General features: G+C 46.0%; 1 protein-coding gene across 1 annotated transcript in view; it reads left to right on the top strand.

Annotated features, from left to right (window-relative positions):
• The window catches only part of frmd4a (FERM domain containing 4A), a 62,045-nt gene that overhangs the window by 17,424 nt on the left and 30,831 nt on the right, over positions 1–13,790 (top strand). The window contains 5 exon segments of the mRNA XM_070439760.1: positions 5,018–5,101; positions 5,229–5,294; positions 5,588–5,645; positions 5,828–5,914; positions 13,080–13,156. Coding sequence (XP_070295861.1) covers positions 5,018–5,101; positions 5,229–5,294; positions 5,588–5,645; positions 5,828–5,914; positions 13,080–13,156 — 372 coding nt within the window.

Here is a 13,790-nt window from a genome sequence, read left to right as displayed (position 1 = left end):
ACTATGACCAATAAGCATACTACATACTCATTCGTCGCACAAATAGTGTGGTTAGTGTGGTTTAGTATTCGAACACAGCTCATGTGTTCCTTTAACCGTGAAGACATCCAATGCATCTTTATTCAAAGGAACATAGTAGCATGATTACCAGCATTGCAAACAACGCATTTCATAATAGCGGGTTACACAATGGAGCAGAAAATATACTGCACACATGGCATTTTTGTAACCGACATCGCCAGCCTGCCTAAATGTACTAGCATCTCTCTACACCAATAAAACTAAGGCAAATCAATAGAGGATAAGATTGTTTTTAGGGGGCAAAAGGCTGCATACATCGTGAGCTGGGAAGGCTGAAGGTCTTAACTACCGTGGCCTTCCGTCTCACCCTGTTTCAACTGCTCTGTTCAAAATTGGTTAGGAGTCCATCGACACTGTGGAGCCCTGTCACTCTCACACACACACACCAGACACCACACAGCACACACACACACACACACACACACTACACACACACACACACACACACATCACACACACACACACCACACCACACGACACACCACATCACTCCCACCCTCTCCTCCCCTCGCCCCAAAACCAAACAAAACATGTGGGCCACCAGCTCTCTACTCCCCACTTGAGACAGGGACAATAGGTCTGAGGCTGCAGGATTTTAGTTTATTTAAAGTATCATTCTACATATCCAGCTTACTCGTACAGTATAAATACATAATACTGTTCTTACCTGGTGAAAGTCACTTTAGCCTCCTGGATAGAGAAGCGGAAAGAGAGTGGTTAGATATAATGCAGTATTATGGAGGGGCGCGAAAGATGGCTTTTTGTGGGTTAGTAGTGTGGTGTGGTGTGTGTGCGCGCGCATGAATGCTCGCAGGCAGGTGAGAGTAGGGTCAAGTCTCCTGCGGTGAAATCAGAAGAGAAACGTATCCTTCGATCTGAGCAAAACCTCTAAAGACCAAGTACCTGACACCCTGCACCTGCATACACACACACAACACACGCACGCACGGCCACGCAGACACGCACGCCACGACATCAGCACACACACACCACACACTCCATAAGTCTCTGTGGTTAGCTGGATCCTGTGTACATTGGGCTGAACCTAGACTGAGGGGGAAACCCTACACAACTACCTGGCCAATATACATACTCCTCAACTGGAACTAGGCCATTAAAGATAATTCCACTGTTGGATTCTTCAACATGTTAAAGTTAATTTGGCTCAACTCCTCTGTCATGCTTCATGTCATGAATAATATGATGAACCAATGGGGAGAGTCAGAGTAGTCTGGGACCAAGCTAGAGAAACAACCCTTCCTAAATATAGCAGAATTAGAGGCAAGACAGCCACTAATTCAGCAGATTGGAAAGTGAGTAATGTGGTGTGTGTCAGGAAAAGCAGATAAGGACTTTGACTTACCTGTAGTAATAGGAAGGCCAGCTCAAACACCACCTCACTGTCCACCTCAATGAGCTCCTTGGAGAAAGAGAGAGACAGAGAGAGACAAAGAGAGGGAGAGACAGAGATAGACGAGAGAGAGCAGAGAGAGAGGGAGAGAAAAGAAGACACCAGAGAGAGAGAGAGAGAGAGAGAGAGAGAGAGAGAGTGAGAGAGACAGAGCAGGGGAGAGAGACACAGAGGAGAGACAGAGAGAGAGAGGACAGAGACAGAGAGACAGAGACAGAGAATAGGGAGAGAGAGGGAGAGGAGAGGGAGAACAGAGAACAGAGAGACAGAGGGAGAGAGAGAGAGAGAGAGCGAGAGAGGGAAGAGAGGAGAGGGAGAGAGGAGAGAGAGACAGGCGAGAGACAGACGAGAAGAGCAGAGAGGGAGGGAAGAGAAAAGACAGAGAACAGAGAGAGAGGGAGAGAGAGCCAGAGACAGAGGAGAGGGCAGAGAGACAGAGACAGAGGGAGAGAGGGAGAGAGAGACCAGAAGACAGAGACAGGAAATAGGGGAGCGAAGGGAGAAACAGAGACAGAGAGACCAGAGGGAGAGGGGAGAAGAGATAGTGGAGAGGGAGAGAGGGAGAGAGAGAGGAGAAGGGCGAGAGCGAGAGGGAGAGAGGGAGAGAGAGATGAGAGGAGGGAGGGAGAGAGGCCAGAGAGAGAGGGAGAGAGGCAGAGAGAGAGGGAAGGGAAGGGGGGAGAGCGAGAAGTTGGGGAGAAGAGAGGGGCGAGAGCGAGCCGAGCGGAAAGCATTAGATAACGTTTATTCTGTTGACTTGCACAGCTAATAAACACAATCCAATGTTCATTACATTCCTATGTAGGCAAGCTGTGAGGGGCAACTTTTTCAATACATCAGATTCCCATACTATGAACCGATGTTATGATTTAACCTACACTCAACTACAGTTCTTTCTTGAAATGGATATAGTTAATATGCCAAAAGTTCCTGGATGTCGTACAAAATTCGCCAAAATACGAAGTATACAAGCAGTGGACACTATTTCTGTGCTTTTACAATTCGTACAATTCTTCAGAAAATGGGCGTAGCTTCACAACGTTTTCTGATTGAAAATGGCGGAATTTCATTCCTTTAACTAATTATGACAAATGTTAAGATAATGTTGAGCAATGTAATAAAGTAATGACTTTTCAAATAAGTTACCTTACACGTTATGTTGGCTGACAATTTGTTAGCTATGCTATCCTTACGAACCACATAGCATGTCGTTACAGCAGTATGTACCAGTATGTTAGCTAGTTACCTAATGTTAGTTGGCTACTAATACATCGAACTTGCCAGTATATGAACTATATGTCATTCTTAGCTTAACTAAGTGGTATAGTCGTTGTGCGCTCTCAAGGGTCATTGTTAATTCTCTCCGGCTATCTACTCCGATTCCAGAGCTCTCTCGTCTGAGTGTGCCAAAGCGCAGAATAACTGATCATTTACGAACGCTCAACCCAGTTGAATATGGCCTGTGTCAGTAAACGTTGACAAAATGCATAATTCAATTGTTGCCAGCAGCACAGTTACAGTGACCAACACTGTGGATAACATGAAAACAACCTTACCAGCTCTTGCAAGGGCGAGTAAAATGGTCAGAGTGAGGTGTTCTCTCATTTATGTCTAGAAGTAGCTAGCATGCTAGCCAACGTTAGCCATTTAGCTTGACTGCCGTTGTGAGGTCAGAACGCTCGGATCAACCCTACTCCTCGGCCAGGGCGTCCAGTGACAATGGCAGTGTGCGCTCTGAATTTACCAACACCCAGAGCGCACTCCAGATTGAATTTACAAACACACCCAAAATCATAAAATGTCTAGCTAGTAATTTGTTATGCTAACAAGCTAGCAAGAGGTTGCATAGCAACAGCATCAACTTCTGGTAGACAGGCGAAGCGTTAGTATGCTCAACTGAAAGGATACCGTTCGTTTACAGTGTACTAAAATTAACTAATAGTATATACTCATTAAGTATGTAGAATACAGTACGTTAGTATGGGTATTCGAACACAGCTATGGTCGTATAACTTAGAGCAGTACAGGATAAGGATTCTTCGTCAGTGTGTGAGCGTGGAGGGATACCTAGTCAGTTGTACAACTGAACGCATCTTCCGCATTTAGTGGGTTAATTGCCTTGCTCATGGGCAGAACTACAGATTGTTACCTTGTCAGCTTAGGGATTTGATCCAGCAACCTTTCAGTTACTGGCCCAATGCTCTAACCACTAGGCCAGTGGCCAGGCCAGTGTAAATAAGAGAGTCAAACATCATTCACCTTTGATCCCATTTCCTCCTCCTCACAGGGAACATAAATAAACATGGCATCCCACAGCTCTGGAATGTCTAACATATTACGCTATATATTACACTAACATTGTAAGCGTTTATGTTACTGGTTGCCCATCCATTCCTGGTGAAGGCTGCTGGGGCTGTGGCGTCCAGATCAGGTGGTAAAGGTTGGGATTGAGAACCATTGCTCTAGCCCACATGACAAAAGACTATAGTACTTTGGTTAAATACCATAGTATTCACTGTAGTGTTTTTGCGTACTTTGGCGTAGTATTCAATGTAGTGTTTTTGCGGACTTTAGTATGTGCTATAATACTAATAGTATACTACTAAATTCTATAGTAAGTACTACACATGATCGAGGTATACTACAGTGTGTCGTATAGCAGTCTACAGTATAATATAGTTTACTACAGCATGATATAGTAAGTACTGTAGTATTCTATTGTAAACTGTAGTATTTTTTCATGTTGGAGATCAGGTATTGTCTTGGTTATTATATTTCCAGTGTTGGCTGTCCTTTTTCCAGGCCTTTCCCTCAGTATCAGCGGGCTGGGAGGTTTAGGGGATTACAGAAGGGTTTAAGACTGAGAGTCTGAAGTCTGGGGTCTCGCTATCTCTTCCTCTCTCTCTCTCTGCTTCACCTCTCTTTCTCGCTCAATTCAATTTCAATGTAAGGACTTCATTGGCATGAGTTAACATTGCCAAAGCAAATGAAGTAGATAATAAACAAAAGTGAAATAAACAATAAAAATGATCAGTGAACATTACACTTGCAAAAGTTCATAAAGACATTTCAAATGTCATATTATGTCTATATACAGTATTGTAACGATGTCTCTCATCTCGCTCTTCTCTCTCTGTCTCTGTCTCTCGCTCTCTCTTTCTCTCTGTCTCTCGCTCTCTCTTTCTCTCTCCTCTCTCTCTCTCTCTCTCACTTCTCTCTCTCCTCTCTCTTCTCTCTCTCTCTTCTCTCTCTCTCTCTTCGCTCTCTCTCCTCTCTCTCGTCGCTCTCGCTCTTCTCTCTCTCTCCTCTCTCTCTGTCTCTCTCGCTCTCTCTTTCTGTCTGTCTGTCTGTGTCTGTCTGTCTGTCTGTCTGTCTGTCTGTCTGTCTGTCTGTCTGTCTATACTAACTTCTTGAGTGTCCCATGTAGCTCAGTTGGTAGAACATGTGTCTCCAACACCTCTTGGCAGTTTGAAATCAGTGTGTGTTCACAGTAATGACGTGTGTGTGTTTCTGTGTGTGTCACAGTAACGACGTGACGAGGTCAGACCTGAAGAAGCTTCCAGCTCTGCCTACTCAGGCCCTGAAGGAACACCCATCTCTGGCATACTGGTGAGTCCCAGCCTGTCTTATTGGCCCAGTTGACCAGGGCCACCAAACTCTACTGCCTGGTTGCCCGACCTGGCTGCCTGGTTGATATGAGTGATTGATTAAATGTTGTGTATGTTTTCTGTTCCAGTGAGGACCGGGTGATAGAACACTACAAGAAGCTGAATGGACAGTCCAGAGGCCAGGCCATAGTCAAGTAAGACTGGAGAGGGGAAGGGTGTGTGTGTTTCTTATGTGTCTCATGTTCTCTCCCTCTTGAGCTGTGTGTGTTCATCTCTCACACATGCTGGGTGTCTACTGCGTGTGTATCCATATGTGTGTGAGTCTATGTGTTTTTATGACACTCTCTCTGCCATAGTTGATGTGAAGTTGAACACTGTGAACTCTCTGACTGACTAATGTCTCTCTCTCTCTCTGTCTGTCTCAGTTATATGAGCATCGTTGAGTCTCTGACTGACTAATGTCTCTCTCTCTCTCTGTCTGTCTCAGTTATATGAGCATCGTTGAGTCTCTGCCTACATATGGAGTACATTACTACACTGTTAAGGTACAATCTTATCACTTACAGTCTCTCTGTCTTGGGGTTGGGGGCTGAGGGGGTGGGTGAGGGGGTGTTTGGGAGGAGGCTTTGGGGGACTATGAAATACACACACACAAATATACACACACACACACACAAATATACACACACACACACGCTCTGATGTGTGTATCCTTTCTCTGTGTCAGGATAAACAGGGCATCCCGTGGTGGCTGGGCCTGAGTTACAAAGGAATCTTCCAGTATGACTACCAGGACAAGGTCAAGCCCAGGAAGGTAAGACTTTCATTCTCTTTCTATCCCTCTCGCTCCATTATGTCTGACTTTTATAAAGATGTAACACTGTCCTCCCATCAGTCTCCCTGTAGTCTGTTAAAGCCTCTCACCTCTCACCTTTGACCCTGGAAAAGACTAGTATCATTCATCTCCTGGCTGGATGCACCGACACTCACACACTCCCACACGTGAACTCTGATCCCTCAGTCTGTTCTAGTGTGTGTGTGTGTGTGTGTGTGTGTTGTGTGTGTGTGTGGTGATGTGTGTGTGTGGTGTGTGTGTGTGTGTGTGTGTTGTGTGGTGTGTGTGTGTGTGTGTGTGTGTGTGTGTTGTTGTTGTTTGGTGTGTGTGTGTTTGCACATTCCAGTCTAAATTGTCTCACCACTGTTTCTCCCACATTCCTGCTCTATCCCATAATAGTCCCAGAGCCTGAGGTTTCCTAGGTTACATTCATCACAGAGACAGAATGGGAATGCTGGCCTAGTCTCCTATTCTAGGTCACAGAATGATTTGGTGGTTTTGAGATAGCTTCCAATGTTAGTATCAGGTAGAAAGGTGCTCTTTAGAAACAATAGGCTCTCCTGGATCCTTCATTATGGCAGGATGTTTTCTCCCCCTATCTCCCATTTGTAGACGTAAACACGCACGCACGCACGCACGCACACACACACACACACACACACACACACACACACACCACACACACACACACACACACACACACACACACACACACACACACACACACACACACACACAACACACACAACACACACACACACACACTGAAGGCAGTGGGTCATGCCAGGGTTGAAAGTGGTCTGTACTACAATAGGTGAATGTGGTTCAAGGGTTTTAGAGGGGGAGGGAGGAATGCATACTAAGGGGAGGAGGGAGGAGGAATGCATCAGCATACTAATGTTATCTACACATGCAGCACCCTGAAAACACAGAGAGATGGAGGGCACTTTAAAGATGTCTATTAATGTCTTTAATAACTGTCTTTAAAAACTGTCTTTAAATAACTGTCTTTCATAACTGTCTTTAATAACTGTCTTTCATAACTCCAGCGTTGTTTCAATGAAGGTTGAGACCCAGTCAAAAGCTGTGTATTGAGGTTGTGCATTAGGTTATACTATCATTATGTCAAACAAGGTTTTCAATGTTTAGTTTAGACTGTTTTTGTTTTTGAGTTTTACCTTAGGAATATTTCAGTAGAGTTTTACCAGTGTACATCCTGCCGTGACTAGACCACCACTGTAAGGCTTTCTGACTGTTTATTTGGGGTAGTTTAAATACTTTACCCCTAACCCCACTTCCCATGAACGCCACGCACGCACGCACGCACGACGCAGCACGCACGCACGCACGCCAACGCACGCACGCACGCACGCACGCCACGCACGCACGCACGCACGCACGCACGCACGCACGCACGCACGCACGACGCACGCAGCGCACGCCAACACGCACGCACGCACGCACGCACACACACACACACACACACACACACACACACACACACACACACACACACAGAGTTACAGCTAAACCACAACCAGTAAAAATGCCTTGTTAGTGAGTTGTGAGACACTTTATGGTTTGTGAGTGACTGAGGCAGATGCTGATTTAGATTTTCTTGATAGAGATTAAGCCTATGTCTCTGCTAGCTGGTGTGTTACCGGGTCAGATAAGTATATGAAGGTATGAAACAGTGCTGAAAAACAACAGGAAGCCATGGGCAGGTCTCCATAGTGACAAAAGAACACCCTGGAAACATGTAAAGCCCCCACCCTAACTGTCCTCCACCTTTCTGAGGGAGGGGGACAGGGAAGGGAATCAGGGAGAGGGAAGGGGATGCTTCTCTCCAGTATTACTGAGTCATTATAGACCATTCTATTCTTCATACAATCCCATGGTACCCCCTAGGGACTTCAAGCTTTCTCAGGCATGACGTTTTCTTTGTACGCACACACGCACGTGCAGCGCACACACACACACTGGCCTAACAGTGGACACAGCCTTTGCCATTCTCAGTGCTGTGTGGAAAGTGTCACCATGTCGGTATCTGATATTGTTGTTCAGATTATTCAACGTTTCTCTAAAGCTGTTAATAAATACACACCACTTATATAACTCCTGTCATTTGTTAGTTTTCATAATAACAACCCATTACTCCTTTCTCATTGAAACTGGTTTAATTCCTCATTGTGATGTGCTGTACATGTAGGTACATGTTGAAGTAGCCTTCCTGGTAAATGTGTCTGTGGTCTGCAGTAATGTTCTATGGTCCATTGACTGATTACTAAAGCCTGATATGAGGGGAGATTAAAGCGATGGTTTGTGCCAGCACACAGGGTGTGTAGGCTGCAGTCTATTCCCTGCACGAACAAACCTGATCACACTAGTTGAATACCACAACAGCTACTGGGATGTATGTGACACTAGTGCCAGTGTTGTCTGATGTGAAACTAGTGCCAGTGTTGTCTGATGTGAAACTAGTGCCAGTGTTTTCTGATGTGAAACTAGTGCCAGTGTTGCCAGTGTTGTCTGATTGTGAAACTAGTTGCCAGTGTTTGCCAGATGTGTGAAACTAGTGCCAGTGTTGCCAGTGTTGTCTGATGTGAAACTAGTTCCAGTGTTGTCTGATGTGAAACTAGTGCCAGTGTTGTCTGATGTGAAACTAGTGCCAGTGTTGCCTGATGTGAAACTAGGTCCAGGTGTTGTCTGAATGTGAAACTAGTGCCAGTGTTGCCAGTGTTTCTGATGTGAAACTAGTGCCAGTGTTGTCTGATGTGAAATTAGTGCCAGTGTTGTCTGATGTGAACTAATAACAAAATAGTTTGCCAGTGTTGTCTGATAAATTATGTTATGTGAAACTAGTGCCAGTGTTGTCTGATGTGAAACTAGTGCAGTGTGTCTGATGTGAAACTAGCTGCCAGTGTTGTCTGATGTGAAACTAGTGCCATGTGTTGTCTGATGGACACTAAGTGCCAGTGTTGTCTGATGTGAAACTAGTGCCAGTTTTTGATTATTTTGTATTCTAATTAAAACTAGTGCCAGTGTTGTTGATGTGAAACTAGTGCCAGTGTTGTCCTGATGTGAAACTGTGCCAGTGCAGTGTGTCTGATGTGAAACTAGTGCCAGTGTTGTCTGATGTGAAACTCAGTGCCAGTGTTGGTCTGATTGTGTGAAACTAGTGCCAGTGTTGTCTGATTGTGAAACTAGTGCCAGTGTTGTCTGATGTGAAACTAGTGCCAGTGTTGCCAGTGTTGTCTGATGTGAAACTAGTGCCAGTGTTGTCTGATGTGAAACTAGTGCCGTGTTGTCTGATGTGAAACTAGTGCCAGTGTTGTCTGATGTGAAACTAGTGCCAGGTGTTGTCTGATGTGAAACTAGTGCCAGTGTTGTCTGATGTGAAACAATTGCCAGTGTTGTCTGATGTGAAACTAGTGCCAGTGTTGTCTGATGTAAACTAGTGCCAGTGTGCCTGATGTGCTGCCAGTGTTGCTTGATGTGAAACTTAGTGCCAGTGTTGCCTTGATGTGAAACTAGTGCCAGTGTTGCCTGATGTTAACTAGTGGCCGTGAGTTTCTGTAAACAGTCAGTGTTGTTCTGATGTGAAACTAGTGCCAGTGTTGCCAGTGTTGTCTGATGTGAACTGTCCAGTGCTCTTGATGGAAACTCAGTGTCAGTGTTGTCTGATTGTGAAACTAGTGCCAGTGTTGTCTGATGTGACTAGTGCTGTGTCTTGTAAACTAGTGCCAGTGTTGCCTGATGTGAAACTAGTGCAGTGTTGTCTGATGTGAAACTAGTGCCAGTGTTGTCTGATGTGAAACTAGTGCCAGTGTTGCTGATGTGAAACTAGTGCCAGTGTTGCCTGATGTGAAACTAGTGCCAGTGTTGTCTGATGTGAAACTAGTGCCAATGTTGTCTGATGTGAAACTAGTGCCAGTGTTGTCTGATGTGAAACTAGTGCCAGTGCTGTCTGATGTGAAACTAGTGTCAGTGTTGTCTGATGTGAAACTAGTGCCAGTGGTTGTCTGATGTGATAACTAGTGCCAGTGTGTCTGATGTGAAACTAGTGCAGTGTTGTCTGATGTGAAACTAGTGCCAGTGTTGTCTGATGTGAAACTAGTGCCAGTGTTGTCTGATGTGAAACTAGTGCCAGTGTTGCTGATGTGAACTAGTGCAGTGTTGTCTGATGTGAAACTAGTGCCAGTGTTGTCTGATGTGAAACTAGTGCCAGTGCGAGTGTTGTCTGATGTGAAACTAGTGCCAGTGTTGTCTGATGTGAAACTAGTGCCAGTGTTGTCTGATGTGAAACTAGTGCCAGTGTTGTCTGATGTGAAACTAGTGCCAGTGTTGTCTGATGTGAAACTAGTGCCAGTGTTGTTCTGATGTGAAACTAGTGCCAGTGTTGCCAGTGTTGTCTGATGTGAAACTAGTGCCAGTGTTGCCAGTGTTGCCGTGATGTGAAACTAGTGCCAGTGTTGCCAGTTTGTTTATGTGAAACTAGTGCCAGTGTTGCCAGTGTTGTCTGATGTGAAACTAGTGCCAGTGGTTGCCAGATGTGAAACTAGTGCCAGTGTTGCCAGGTTGTCTGATGTGACACTAGCCGTGTGTGTGCTCTGATGTGACACTGTGCCAGTGTGCGCATGTGTGTGTCTGAGTTTGTGTGTGACACTAGTGCCAGTGTTGCCAGTGTTGTCTGATGTGACACTAGTTCCAGTGTTGCCAGTGTTGTCTGACGTGACACTAGTGCCCGTGTTGCCATGTTGTCTGATATGACACTAGTGCCCGTGTTGCCAGTTTGTCTAATGTGACACTAGTTCCAGTGTTGCCAGTTTTGTCTGATGTGACACTAGTTCCAGTGTTGCCAGTGTTGCCAGATGTGACACTAGTGCCAGTCTTGCCAGTGTTGTCTGATGTGACACTAGTTCCAGTGTTGTCTGATGTGACACTAGTGCCCGTGTTGCCAGTGTTGTCTGATGTGACACTAGTGCCAGTGTTGCCAGTGTTGTCTGATGTGACACTAGTTCCAGTGTTGCCAGTGTTGTCTGATGTGACACTAGTGCCCGTATTGCCAGTGTTGTCTGATGTGACACTAGTACCCGTGTTGCCAGTGTTGTCTGTGTGACACTAGTGCCCGTGTTGCCAGTGTTGTCTGATGTGACACTAGTGCCGTGTTGCCAGTTGTCTGATGTGACACTAGTTCCAGTGTTGTCTGATGTGACACTAGTGCCCGTGTTGCCAGTGTTGTCTGATGTGACACTAGTTCCAGTGTTGCCAGTTGTGAGTTGATAAGATGGGCCTCCAACCTAGTTATGAAGGAGCATGTGTGTGTCAAGCACTCTCTTGCTGGAAAGCTGTTGCACACACTCTCCCTATCTGTAATCACACACTCTCCCTATCTGTAATCCCACACTCTCCCTATCTGTAATCCACATCACCACTCTCCCTATCTGTAATCAGCACATCTCCATCTGTAATCACACACTCTCCCTATCTGTAATCACACACTCTCCCTATCTGTAATCACACACTCTCCCTATCTGTAATCACACACTCTCCCTATCTGTAATAACACTCTCTCCCTATCTGTAATCACACACTCTTCCTATCTGTAATCACACACTCTCACTATCTGTAATCACACACGTACACCCTCTCTCTCCTATTCTTAGCACCATGCTCCATTAAGTGCTCATACTCCATTGAGTGTACAGTTCACCGAGCGTAACTGCACTGATTATCTCACACGTATACGCACACACACGCTCACACACACTCTTAGTCCCAACGCTGTGTTTATACATTTGTTTTTTCTCCATCAGATCCCCCTCCTCTCCTCTGTTCCTCTTATCCCTCTCTCTCCATTCTTTTCCCAGGCTGTTATGATTCCCGTGCTGTGCCCCCTCGTCTTCTTCTTCCTCCCTCTGTCCTCCTCTCTCCCTGTTCTCCCTCACCCTGCCAGTTAACTTTGTTTTCTCCTGTTGTTCTGTACAGAGCTCATGTGTGTTTAGCGTTTCTTAAACCATCTCAGTGCCTTTGCATCTCTACCACCAGCATTGTTAGTGTGTGCTGCTTGTGTGTCTCTATGTGTGTGTGTTTCCCAGCTGCTAGTGCTGTAGTGTCTCCAGTGTAACAGTAACTGCTGTGACTCTGCTCTCTGTGTAACGAGAAACAGACCTCGTCAGGCATTTTATATGTTTGTGTGTCTGAAGAGGGGGGCTGGCTGGCTGACTAAACAAAGCAAAAGGGCTACGTTTGGTGGGGCCACAGTAATCCTCTCCCCACTCACCCTCCCTCCCTTTCTCCCAGCCACAGAGCCCAGAGCAGGAAGCGTTCTCCCCAAGGGAGAGAGGAGGGTCAGGGGGAGGGAGGGGAGGGTCTTAGCCTGGCTACAGGAGAGGAGGAAACTTTACTTCACACACACTCTCACACTATCCCACACACACACACATACTCGCTCACTTGCCTACAGCTGGTAAACACCCGCCGACTCAGAACTTTCTGTTCCCCTGCACCTGGGGAGGATTTAACACACACACACACGCACGCACGCACACACACACGCACACACACACACACACACACACACACACACACACACGCACACGCACACGCACACACACACACATATTGAGGAGACTTTCTCACCCAGCGGGGCTTGGTTTTATTTAAAGAGGAGCTGATGGTTCGTAAAGAGGATGGGAAAGAAGGGAAGAAAAAACCTCCCCCTCCCTCTCTCTCTCAAGGGGGTGAGGTCATTCAGCTGGGGGAAGAGTTCTGGACGAGCCCGCTGGGTCTGGATCTGATCAGAGACCCTTACCTCATGTCCTCCCTCTTTCCTCTCTTCCCTCTCTCTCTTCACTCCTCCTCCTCACTCATCTCCTATTCTTTCTGTTTTGGGGGTGTTGCAAAACCAATCCTAACTCTCATTGGATGTACAGGGAAGTCATATCCAGCCGGGAGTGTGTTTCTGCCTTCTCAAGCTTCTGTGTCTGTTTGTATCTCAGTTTGAAGTCTGTGAGCCTCTTTCAGTTCAAAAGTGTGTGTGTGTGTGTGTGTGTGTGTGTGTGTGTGTGTGTGTGTGTGTGTGTGTGTGTGTGTGTGTGTGTGTGTGTGTGTGCGCGCGCGCGCACACCTCACCTCACCTCAGGTGTTCCAATGGCGTCAGCTGGAGAACCTCTACTTCAGAGAGAAGAAGTTCTCAGTGGAAGTTCATGACCCCAGGAGGTAAATCTATATCACATCTGTATGTGTGTGTGTGTGTGTAGATGAGATTTATAATGTCTTAATTGTACCCCAGTGTAAATGCTGCTAGCTGCTTTGTGTAAAGTTTAGCAGACATTAAAATCCCAGAGCAGAGATGGTCATGGGTTGGTACTTTTGTACTGTTGTTAGTGGTGATGATATATTAAAGACAAGTAGAGACATCAAGAGATAAACAGCGGTGCAAGTAGCTTGTGCACACACACACACACACACACACAGTCTCAGTTTATCTTGGCGTTAAATGGAGCCTGACACAGATAGAACTGCTGATAGTCACACACACAGACGCACACACACACACACACACACACACACACACACACACACACACACACACACACACAGTCTCAGTTTATCTTGGCGTTAAATGGAGCCTGACACAGATAGAACTGCTGATAGTCACACACACAGACGCACGCCACACACACACACACAAAAACACACACACTGAACTCTGCTGTCTAGAGGAGGAAGTCACCTGTCTTTTGTTTATTTCACATCTCTACAGAGAGAGGAGAGAGAAGACGAGGGAGACGAGAAAAAAGGAGAGAGACGGGCAGAGAGAAGAGAGAGCTGTTTTATTGGAGGCAGTAGT

Source organism: Salvelinus sp. IW2-2015, linkage group LG4q.1:29 (assembly GCF_002910315.2).
Source record: "Salvelinus sp. IW2-2015 linkage group LG4q.1:29, ASM291031v2, whole genome shotgun sequence".
Classification (NCBI taxonomy): domain Eukaryota; kingdom Metazoa; phylum Chordata; class Actinopteri; order Salmoniformes; family Salmonidae; genus Salvelinus; species Salvelinus sp. IW2-2015.
The sequence above is the reverse complement of the archived record's forward strand: the minus strand, read 5'-3'. Positions and strand labels throughout refer to the sequence as shown.